The sequence below is a fragment of the Cupressus sempervirens genome, chromosome 7 (genome assembly GCF_028749045.1).
Source record: "Cupressus sempervirens isolate cs-2001-9-10 chromosome 7, ASM2874904v1, whole genome shotgun sequence".
Taxonomy (NCBI): Eukaryota; Viridiplantae; Streptophyta; class Pinopsida; order Cupressales; family Cupressaceae; genus Cupressus; species Cupressus sempervirens.
In genome coordinates, this window is record NC_143124.1 from 53,037,117 (window position 1) to 53,049,450 (window position 12,334).

Here is a 12,334-nt window from a genome sequence, read left to right on the forward strand (position 1 = left end):
CATTATTTTACTGGGTGACTCTCCCAGATTTCCTCGAAAGTTTTCCCAAATTTGGCATACATTCAAGGTGGAGAATCTTCTATTTTCTCTATGGAAAGATCGGAATGTTGTTCTTTTCACACTCAGTATTTTGGATGTTAACATTGCTATGTATACTAAGGCATGCATTTATAATAATGTAATTATGTAGATTCAAGTGCAAGCTAAAAAAGTTTCACTCGAAGTAGCTCACCTGCAAGAGCTGCTCAATCATTGGCACAATGCTCCTTGCACTATCGCCAGAGTTCCTCCTGATGCCTCAGCATAGACCTCAACGCCTCGTGGCCACCATCCTTGACGTCACTCCTCTAGTCACCACTCGCACACCCTGTACTCTTAGGTTTCCCGCCACCGCTCTCCTAATGGTGGTGATGGTGGATGGAGGCACCACTTAGCTTCCCCACCCTATGGTGGTTTTGGTTGGTCCTCGGCTCCTCCTCCTGGTTCTCATTATCTGCACTCTAGGAAGTGGCCTCGCTTGGACCTAGCAATTTTTCCTTCATGGCCAAAGGTTAAAGATTTAGAGGCTACTACTAGTTATGCTACTGCTGATGATGGCTAGACTGTGCCCATCCCGCCCCCAATCCTAAAGATGATTGGGGCTTTCAAGATAAAGATGATCCACCACCCTTGGCTGGCATTGCTTTGGTAGCCTAAGGTTGCCTTATATTTTTTTTTTTATGAATAGTTTTTGTTTCTGACTATGGCCATGTTTCTAGTCTAGCTTTGGTCATGTGAACTCTTTCACGTGGTGATCTTGTATCCCTTGGCCCTTTTTTTGTGAACTATAATCTAAGTATTTTTTATTAATAGAAAAGGACACTATTCATCAGAAAACTGAAAATGGTACACATATTTTCTTTGTCCAAGCATGATATGAAGGCATGCAAAGAGGATTTTCTTAACATGAAATTCCTATCAAATTAGACTCTAAGTCATTAAAGCAAAAGAAATAACCTATTAATCTCACATTAGCACCAAATATAGAGGTGGTGTTCATTGACCTCATAGAGAGAGATATTATTAGATCAATTTGAGTTTCTACATATATATTTCAGTACCATTAAAGAAGAAATATGGATACGTTAGATGATGTAACTTAAGAAATTTGAGTATGTATTTGTTAAGGGGTAATTATCTTCTTTTGAACATGGATGGTATGCTGCAAAAGTGATCAGTTTTAAACTATTATCTATGATGAATGCATTTCTAAGTTACAATAAGGTGAAGAATCTAATCACTAAAAAAATGTTTTCACAACATCTGAATGAATGTGTTTATATTTAAGAATGTCTTTTGAAATAAGAAATTTATTTCTAACAATTGAAAGAGTTATGCATTCTTTTCTAATTTTGTAGACAATATCATACACATTACAACATTAAGGGGCATTTTAAGACATTTATCAAAGAAAAATTTAATACTATCTTGAATATTTTATTTTTTTAAAATAAAAAATAAAAATATTTCCACTATCACAAATAAATAATTAAGACAGAATTAACATTTAAAAAAAATAAAATTAGACGACAAGATGTAGAAGAAGATAGAGGAAGGGTATGAGAAGCAAATCTCCATAGACAAATGTCAAGGTTTTCAAATAAAAAATTTATAAGTCAAGGATTTAAAAATAAGAATTTATCATTTTATTTTATTTTATTTTGGGTTGTGTTGCGAGCCTTCATTTGGGTGATTTATAGAAACCTAAATGGCCTGGTTATCTTGGACATCAAAGACAAATCATTAAATTTCACACTGTAGAATGATTAATGTTTGAGATTGGTTCTAGCCTTATTTGGGGAAGAATTGGGAATAATTAATGGGTGATCGGATTAGGAAGTAAGTTTTGGCAAAATAAAATTAAAAAATCCACGAGTTTTCCAACATTTATGCTAACTCTGAAAGGCAAGTCCTCTTCTCCAACCCCTTTACATTCCTTAAAGGCAATCTACCTTTATATGTAAAATTGAAAAATGTTATATGTTGTGAGGTTCATGTCTTATGCTACTCTAGAATAGTTCTAGCATTTTATTGCATTTTCTATTCATCTAAAAAAAAATAGGGACAAAGATTTTCACTAGAAGAGATTGATCAATTTGGGTTCAACATTGCAATGTAATTCCTTGGTTATTTCTTGGTATTTCTAACCTACAACAATAAGTTCTATTTATGGAGGTTTTATTGGAAATAAAGATAATGAAATGTGTAGGATAAAGGCCTATAGAAATTAGAAATCACCAATATAAATCACATTTAGTAGAAACTTATAAGCTTTTATTTAATGGGAACATGAAAGATCCTTTTCAATAAGTTAAAGTATTGGATTCTTGGTTTGAATATTCTTTTTGTATATGTACAATTTCTTTCAATCACTAGGGCTGGTTGGAATGTGTTATCCCACCTCAAAAAAAAATAAAAAATTAGTTTGATCTTGGAGGTGGACATGAGATTAGCTATATGCATTCGAGGCCTGATCAACATTTGAGTTTCAATACTAGGGGGTTTGTTCACCCGGTGGGCATTTTTAATTGGATGTAGGTGTGCTCATGTATATTATAGATTGAAGAGGCCTTAGTTTCATGATGAGATATTGGTTGTTGTTATGCAGTGTATGGGGATTAGTGTAAAAACAATTCTTGAATTAAACATCTATAATGAACCTTACAATAAATGTGAAGTAATGGTTCTTTAAATAAAAAATATATATTTTAACTTGGTTTTACTAGAGAGAATCTCCTATTTTATATTGATAGGCTCTTATTAAATTGAATATTAAGGAGTTTCTCCTTTGTACTAGGGTTATTCATTTTATTCATTTTTCTTGCTCTGTAGTGTTGCATCCCTCAATTTAAAATCAAACATTTATCGCTTAGAGTATTATAGATTCATTTATTTCCTAAACCAATTTTGTTTAGAATTCATGTAGGTCTAAATATTTGTGCTTTTCTATCAAATTTTAGATCATCCATGCATTCCCATGATGACAATCTTCCTATAATATCTTAAATCTTTACCTAGCTAGAGAAATTTATCAAGAATTTGAAGGGATTTTTGATCCATAAGGAGTTGTCAATGAATACTCACTAAAAATGGGCTTTGTCAAAATAAAAAGTCAAAAATAAAAGCTCAAAAATTGACCTATAATGTATTTGTGTGAGGATGAGTGGAAAGGATAGAAGGGTGCCCATCCCAAGACTCAAGCTAGAATAAAGCTTGAGATCCTGAATGACAAATCCAAAAGAGACCATCTTTAACTTTAGTGTATTCCAAATCATGGATCCTCTCCCTTCTAGAGGAAATAAATGAATTTCAAACACATCAGAATCCAAAAAAAACTTATGGGTGAGAATACAAGCCCAAACTTGATGTTCATTAGTACACCAACACGAACAAATCTTAGTAGTGAGAACCTACCCATTTAAAATAGTAGATTGTAAGCCAAGGCCACCCTCCTTTTGAGGTTGACACATTATTTCCCACTTAACCAAAATCTATTTTGAAGTTAAAAGGTTCCCTGATGCCGAGATAAATTCAATGGAAGCAATATAAAAAAGGAACCAACACCAACAAGAAATATATATTGAAATTTCTTCTTAATTAATTCTTCAAATGAATAGTAAATGCATTTGCTCTCCTATAGATTTATTCTCTCGTAATTTCATATTCCAAAGACTTGCTCTCTTAACCTATACCTAAACCTAAAACTCTATTTATACTTGCTAAGACAATCTACGAAAAATTCTAGATTATTACAAAATAGGAAAAATAGTCTATAGAATACTCTAGATTGACATAGAATGTGGGAGAATGACCCCACAATGATCTAAAAAAATTCTAGGAAAAGATCTTATCCTAATGACAAAATTGGAATAAATTCTTGAGTCGGCACATACATAAAACTTGACCTAAATACTTTATGTGGGTGCTCCTGCACCATACTCCTAGGGACAATAAATCCAAGTCCCTTGGATTGGCCTTCCTCTTTCATGCCTTCCAATTCTTTGGTATTTGCTATTTGTACTCTTGACTAGTATCCAAATCAGCTGTCATATGTGCATAAAATATTGCCATATTTAGATAGGACTCCTGCAAACCTTCAATGAATGGATTAGATGGAACCTTATTAAATACTACTTCACCAATTTGGGTTACTGTAGGAACTTTTGCATCCTTTGCTGTGATGTCTTTATGTTGCAATATCTCCATGCTTGGAGACAAATTCATCACTATTGGAGCCTCCTCTATCATCTTAGCTTCATCACAAGTCTTCTTCCTTGCTACTAGTATCCTTTTCATAGGCCATACCACTTTCTTTCTTAACTTCAAATGCCATTTCTTGGTTCCATCAAGAACCAACACATCCACCTCTTTTCCATCTTTATGAACCTTTTCATCACAAGGCTCGTCAACAATTACCACTTAAATGTCTTTCCTATCTTCAAGAACCCTTTTACCATTAGGTTCATTAACAACTATTTGTTGCCAAGTTTTCATATCAGCATCTATTTGTTCATTTTGTCCTTCCAATGGACAAATCTTCTCTTTAATGGCAACCAAGTTCTCTATTCCATCTTCACAAGCTTCTGTAACCTCAAAGGATTGTTTCTCCAAATCACTATTTTCTGTTTCCATATTTTTCTTCAACTCCTCTTTCAGTCTCGCTAAATTTTCTTCCCCTTTTTTAAGTTCCCTCATTAGGAATCTCATTTTCTCTTCTATCTCTTGATTCATTCTAGCTTCCTCTTCTTTTTTCTTTTTTTTTCTCTTCCTCTCTTTTCTTTTTCTAAAAATTACAATATGAAACCCATGCATCTAAAAGTATCTTTTGATCATGAGATAAATCTTCTCTTGTGACCACTATCTCCTATCTAGGTTCTCTCCACTCAACTTAGTCTTGTGGCTAGTCTACAGGTTCTCTTCCCAACACTTGTCACAACAAACACAAACTCACAATTCACCTTTGCCTAGACTTTTTGCTAAGTTCTGATACCAAAAATGATTTAGAGATAAATTCATCGGAAGCAATATCAAAAAGGAACCAGTACCAACAAGAAATATATATTAAAATTTCTTCTTAATTAATTCTTCAAATGAATAGTAAATACATTTGCTCTCCTACAGATTTCTTCTCCCATAATTTGATATTCCAAAGACTTGCCCTCTCACCCTAAACCTAAACCTAAAACTCTATTTATACTTGCTAAGACAGTTTATGGAAAATTCTAGATAATTACAAAATAGGAAAAATAGTTTATAGAATACTTTAGATTGATATAGAATGTGGAAGAATGACCTCACAATGATCTTAACAAATTCCAAGAAAAGATCTTATCCTAATGAAAAAATCGGAATAAATTTCTTGAGCCAACACGTGAATAAAACTTGACCTAAATACTTTATGTGGGTGCTCCTAAACCATTCCCACTCCAAAGAAATTCATGGGAGAGAGCATCAAATTCTTGAAGAAAGTACATAGGAGTAGCTTGAACAAAACACATGTAAATAGGAAGAGCTTGGATAATTGACTTTAACAGAGTTAGATGAGCAATAGTTAATAGCCAACAATGAGTTAAAAAAAAAAACCTTTTGGTTGTAGAGCTTCTTGGTTTAGGAACTTCTATTTATATTATCTTCATGGTAAGATGGTCATTGCTCATTTGCTATGAAACAAATAGTTTTAATTGATCTTCCTACTTACATATTTTCTAATGTATGAGAACTACTTTGATAATTTCAAAATATCAAAGGTATCCATCAATCATAATTATATAAAAGGAAATGTAAGAGTTCTCTGTTTAAAAGAAAAGAGTGCTTTATTTTATGCTCTTGTAAGCATAGTACAAAGCATTATAAAAATACAAGAATAATTGTAGGAAAAACAAATATACTAATCATCGATCACTTGAATGGATATAACTAGAAGCTATCAATAGGATATTCTAAGAGAAAATTAAAGAATACACATACTTACAATAAAAGGTTGTAGGTCTTTGTTGATGTGAAACTTAAGAAAAATTCTTGAATACTAAAAGGTTGTCAAGGCAAAGAAAAGTAAGCAGATTGAGTCAAAGATGACTGTCGAACATGGAAACTAGTTAGAATTAAAGAAACATAAATATGGCTCCATGAACAGGAAAATGTATTATATCTTGAGGGACACCAGATGTCTACAAAACAATTAATTAATATGGACAATAATAAATAGTTGCTTGTGTGAAAATTAACACTATTGTAGTCATTGATTATTAATCTCCTATCATAAACGACTATTAAACTATTGGAAACAAATTCACAACTAATATCAAAAAATAACACAATTGCAACTACACCAATAAATATGGAAAGAAATTCACAACACAACGAACACAAGATTTTCGAACAAATTGTCCCTGGAAAATCGCTAAGGGAAAACTAGTTCTGCAGATTGAAAATATATTTACTTCAAGAAATCAAGAGATTAAAAAATTCCTTGCCTCTTACTAGCAGAATTTAAATGCCCTCCTAATTTGTCTCACTGTTATTCTCCACTGCTATTCCCAACACTATCACTGCGCCCTTGCTAACACTGCAAGACTAATTTCTATCATTGCAAACTCATTTGGTAACATTGTAAATGCTACTACAACTGTGTTCACAACTTGTGTTCCACCATTCACCTGTTCTCCTATTCACCAAATGCCTCCCTTGACCCCCCTTTTATACTATCTAACCAAGATGTTTCTAGTTGCTTCTTGATCAAGACAACCTAATCAAAAGGTTTCTAGTTGCTTATTGATTTAAACAACCTAACCAATAGGTTACTAGTTGCTTCTAGGAATTAATTAATTAACAAATATTTTTCCTAATTATTTGCTAATTAATCGCATATGGACGAATAGCTATCCAAGCTACCTAAAACTAACAGCTTGCAGTTACAGGGGATATTTTCAATTTTTTTAATTTAAAAACTATGCTGACATGCAAATTTAATTTTGAAAGTGGATTGTTTCCACTACATCAATCTAAATATCATCATACTGTTCGAAATTTTGAAAACTGCAAATGTGATAACCTATGCAAGAATCAAAGCATATAATCATTTCTAGTTTATATATGAGAGCATTTGGTTTTCTATTTTCAAACACCAGAATCCATGTATTTAAATGATGTACATCATACTGCAACATCAATGGATTCAAGATGTGTGGATATTCGACATAGAATACAAGAAATCTCAAAAGTCCTCATTTATAGGTAAAATTACTGGCATACATCCAATCTCCACAATAAAATAGGACAGGGTAATCTCTAGACAAAATGCACTAAAGACAAAACAAAGTCAAACTTTTTTTTCTTCCCAGATTTACAAAATTGTAATGATTTTTTTCCCAATTTCTTTGTTGTTTTGGAGTACGCAGATATGAAGATCAAATGGTGAAATTTTCAAAAATATCCATGATGTTTTCGATTTTTTGAAAATTGATCAACTATACAATTTGTAAGGAGGATAGTAGTGCCAATAAAATTAAGTTCCTCACAAGATCATATAACCTATTTCGACAAATAATTTATAAGGTAGCATTCATAATTACCGTAATACAAAACTTGCAGGATAAAACCTACGGCCTATGAAATGCTTTTGTATAGCTCAGCAATGATTTTATTAAAAATATTTAGCCCTTTGGATTCTTCTTCCCCATTTAGAGTCACGACGAACTTCTTCTTTAACTCGGCATGAAACAGGCTCAAACTGAAATCTGGGCTGTGACGCCTGTATACCTCTTTTTGACCTGTAAGTACCATGGTGACTATCCGTTTTCCCGGGGCAAGCGATCTCTGAATGCTAATGGGTGTTTTAATTTTTCCTCTATCAGAACTTTCGACCAGAGCGCAAATGATAATTGCAGTAAAAGTATCTGGCATGTTCACGGAAGCCTTACGCTTGCTTTTTCTACTTGCGGGATATAGCTGAGTCACTGCATCTGGGCTAACCAAGCCCGAGAAGAAACTTGAATTTAATGTTGACTCGGCCCCATCCACAGCTCTTCCAATCAAAATAGAAAATTCCGACGGAAATCTCTGAATAGGGTATACAAGAAAAGCACCTAGTCTGAGTTCCTAATTCTCGACAATACGATGCGAAAAGCAGTAATGCAGAAATATTAAAACCAAAGTGTCTAATCCTATTGCAACGACAAGCAACGTAAAACATGTTTCAACTCAAAATGACATGTATAATTGCATATACCGGGAGATGGGTATTTAGTACCTTTAGCCTTTGAATGCAGCTCCACACACGTCCACCTTCATCGCCTGTTGACAGATAGAGATATTGCAATCCTTCCAAATCTTCAATACCATTAATACTATGCAGCTTCTGGCATTGATCAATTGTAATCCTCCGAAGAGAAGTTAAACTGGAAAGACTTGGAACCTCTTCTAGCTCTTCACATTCCTTTATGCTCACTGTTTGAAGATTTCCCTGATCGAAGTTCCCTGATACTGTTTTTAATTTCTTGCAAAACCTAATGTCTAGATTATTTAGTGTTGTTACTTTCCTAAAATGCAAGCCAGCTAAATTCTCCATGGAGTCAAGGCGCAGAGAGACAAGTCTGGGACAAATTTCTCCGCATATTGATATTTTGTATATAAGTCTTACACAACGAATATGTATTGTTTGAAGGTCACTCATGCCTCTGGCTGAAGAAAACCCAAACTTAGCTGCATCTGCGTCCTCACCATTGGTCAGATCCAAATCTCCCTTCAGAAACAAATCCCACATAACCAATGTTCTGAGGTTGCTTAGTTTTCTCAGGGATTCCGAGAAAGACCACCCTTCAATTTGCGTACCATTGCTTGGCAACATGGAACTGGAAATGTCAGAATATCTTCCTTTGATGTCTAGATTCTCCAGATAAATTAACTTTCCTAAATTGTGTGGAAACTTCTCCAACACTTCTTTTTCAAGAAACAGCTCTTTCAACTCGATAGGGACCTGAAATTAGCATTCAATTTATTTTAGAAACCATTTCATGATAGCAAAAAAACTCCATGAAGATACCATTCGGGAACATATCAACTACTTTTAAGATAGACATAATTATCAACACGGGAAAATAAAATGCCTGAGCATTGTCCTTGTTACACAACCACAATCTTTTGAGATGTCCGTTAACAATTTTTAAAAACTGCAACCACTGCAGAGGAATCCATGAAGGAATACTTCTCAATTGACTCTCCTTAAGGTCAAGCTCAAGCCATAGCAAAGCTGTTAATCTCCCAGCATCAGCATTTGTTTCTCCTAAAAAGAATGTAATTTTACAACCAATATACTGGTCAAAAAATGAATGGAAACAGGGACCATTTATTTCTGCCAGAATTTTTCTGAATCCCTTTAATTCCTGCAACCAAAGATCACGGTCAAGCTAGTTACAAAACGAATTCAATCAAGAGGGACAGAATTTTTGCAAAACCTTACAGAAAATGTAAACAGGAAATTATAATAATGGAAAAACGCGCACTAATGATTTAAGAAATTTGGGGTGCCACAGGCGACGAGGGTGGCTCAGTTGATCTGCTATTTCTCTGCCCATATCTCGCAGATGATCATGCATTCTAAGAACAAGGTCGCCATACGCATATCCCACTTCATAACCTACTTCGATTAGGCACTTGTCTTTCAAAGTCTGAACTGCCAGCTCGGCACTCATTCCCGATCCTTTCCATATTCTGATTGCCATACTCTTAGGTCTTCCAATAAAGAAACAGGCAATGTCTAGGAAGATCCATTTCTCATCACTTTTCAATGCGTCGAAGCTTATTCTAAGCCGTTCTTTTAAGTTCTCCGGGAGCACCTTTTCAACATCATCCAATACCAACTGCCAATATTCCTTATCGGAAGTACCAGAAACATGCCCACCCAACACTCTGAGAGATAGAGGCAACCCCTGACACAACTGCACAAACCTCCCAACTAAATCCTCGAACCCCTTGACTGGATTTGGTCGCCTGAATGCGTGCCAACAGAATAGCTCTGTAGCATTCGGCCTGTCCATTTGTTTCAAATCATAGCGGGAAGTGATTCCAGCACGAATTAAGACCCGTAGGTCACGGGTTGTGATAATAACCAGGCTACCAGAACCAAGGGCATCCATGCACAACAGAGCATCTATCTGTATTTGGTCATCAATATCGTCCAGAATAATAAGGTAACTTGAATTGCCGCTACTTTTCAGGCGATTTCTCAGATACGGTTTTCCTTCAGCTATGCTCTCAAAGGCGGGAGGGGCTTCCTTGAACAGGTTTTTGATGATTTGTTTTTGAAGAGAAACCAATTCACCTTTGCTAGATGATTCTCTCACGTCACAAACAAAACATGATCGGCTGTATTTGGAACGTTCGCGGTTGAACAGCTCCTTGGCCAGGGTGGTCTTGCCAGACCCTCCCATTCCAAAGATGCCAACGATCCTAACATTCTCCTTCTTGCCCTTCTGTCTGCATTTTGTTTCAAAGTCTGCCACAAGTTTTTCGAGTCCTACAGGATATTCTGAAACTAGCAATGGTTTTCTCCCTTCTACCTCTTGTTCCACAACTGACAGCAATTTTGAAAATGCGGGACTGATAATTTTGTGAAAAAACAGAAGAATTTAATTAGAGAAAGATCCCGGTGGAGTAAAACTGAAGAGGGCGAAAAAGAAAAAGAAAACTAATAATGAATCATGAAAGTACAAGGAAATGTCTTACTCATCCTTGTGAAAATTCGTTTTAAGCTCGTAGCCAAAGAAATATGAAGCATTGGAAAGGGCTATTTTCCACATGTCAAGGTTGTTCGGGTACCTTCCCAGGCTTTCATATCTAGCAAATGCTTCAGCATACACCCCCTTTCCTTCTTTGACGTGACGGAGCTCCCAGGGTTCAACTCCATAAAACAGAGGAATAAACTTAGCGCTGGTTTCTAACATGAGAGCGAGCTCAGCTAGACACCAAGGAGACTCTGCATATCTTTTAGAGAAGACAGCGATATGAACAGAAGAAGAGCATATGGCAGCCCTTATAGTGGAAGGGATGGAATCCCCCATAACCATCTCCTCAGAATCAAGAAATGCCCGGCATCCCCTCTTCTGAAGGCAATCGTAAAGATCATGAGCCAAAGTTTCTTTGACATCAGGTCCTCGGTGGTTGATGAATACATCATATAGTTTTGGAGGTGCAACTGATTTGTTCCTGTCCATAAGAATATCATCTTTCACAGGTTCTGGTTGAGGGGAAGAAGAAGAAGCCATGAATGGTATGCTGCAATTCAGTATATCGAAGACATTGATTGAACAACTACATGGGCTGGGCTTAACACTGACAAGAATAGAGAAAATGGATATTTAGGACAGTAAAATCGTCCAATGTAATTGCTTCGATGGTGAATGCGGAGTATGCACTATAAACCTTCTCATATCCTGTAGAAAGACTGCAAAGCTGACTTTTCTAGGACAGATGAAATGGTCCAACACGAGCAACGGGGGCGGCTGAAGAGGGTCGGTGCATGGTGGGCCGGTGTGTCTTTCCATGAAGCTTTAATATGACCATTTTCAAGAAGAGACATGTAATCGATTGTCATGTGCACTAATTCTAGTCTGGCACAGCTCATGTTTTTTTGCTGGCCTCTTATAATATGGAAGCTAATGCTTTTAAGAAATCGCTTCCTGATTTGAAAAATGTGTCAGAAATTTAATTTGGATAAAAAAATGCCGCACCATCACGCAGTGGTTGGGAGGAATCTTCAAGCAATTGATTGACTTTTATGTATTTTATTCTTTTTGCTTTATTCAAAAAATATATATATACTAATTTAATTGGGAGAGGGGGAGAGGTGAATAATTTATGCACTTTATACAATTTTATATCTAACAATGGATATCATTTACGACTCTTAAATTTGTACATAAGAATATAATTAAAATTAAAATCATGCACAACATAAAGAAACTTATAACATCAAATTTTGTTAACTAAGGGGAAGAGGGAAGGAAGTAAATAATTTATGCACTTTAAACAACTTTGTGTCCAACTATGGATATCATATACAACTCTTAAACTTGCATATAAGAATAGAATAAAAAGTAAAACCATACAAACATAAAGAAACTTATAACACCATATTTTGTTAACTAGAGAAACCTTTGCAAGGGAAAACCTTGGTGGGTACAGTACCCACACAATGATACACTAATAAAAGTATTGTGCGAAAGATATTGACCTTATTAAGAGCCTACTACATGAATATTGATGAGACCAATTCATGTCTAAAATTATACCGCTATTT

The 12,334-nt window shown here is 35.1% G+C and overlaps 2 protein-coding genes across 2 annotated transcripts; both read right to left on the reverse strand.

Moving 5' to 3' along the window:
• Positions 1–7,421: 7,421 nt before the first annotated feature.
• On the reverse strand, positions 7,422–9,523 carry LOC149545443 (uncharacterized). Its single transcript, XM_089794047.1, has 2 exons — positions 8,288–9,523; positions 7,422–8,097 (listed from the first exon to the last, which is right to left on the reverse strand). Exons 1-2 carry the CDS (start codon positions 8,882–8,884, stop codon positions 7,645–7,647), a joined length of 1,050 nt encoding a protein of 349 aa, XP_089650173.1. The 5' UTR covers positions 8,885–9,523; the 3' UTR covers positions 7,422–7,644.
• On the reverse strand, positions 9,027–11,405 carry LOC149545444 (disease resistance protein Roq1-like). Its single transcript, XM_089793768.1, has 3 exons — positions 10,762–11,405; positions 9,534–10,635; positions 9,027–9,419 (listed from the first exon to the last, which is right to left on the reverse strand). Exons 1-3 carry the CDS (start codon positions 11,298–11,300, stop codon positions 9,027–9,029), a joined length of 2,034 nt encoding a protein of 677 aa, XP_089649894.1. The 5' UTR covers positions 11,301–11,405.
• Positions 11,406–12,334: the final 929 nt, after the last annotated feature.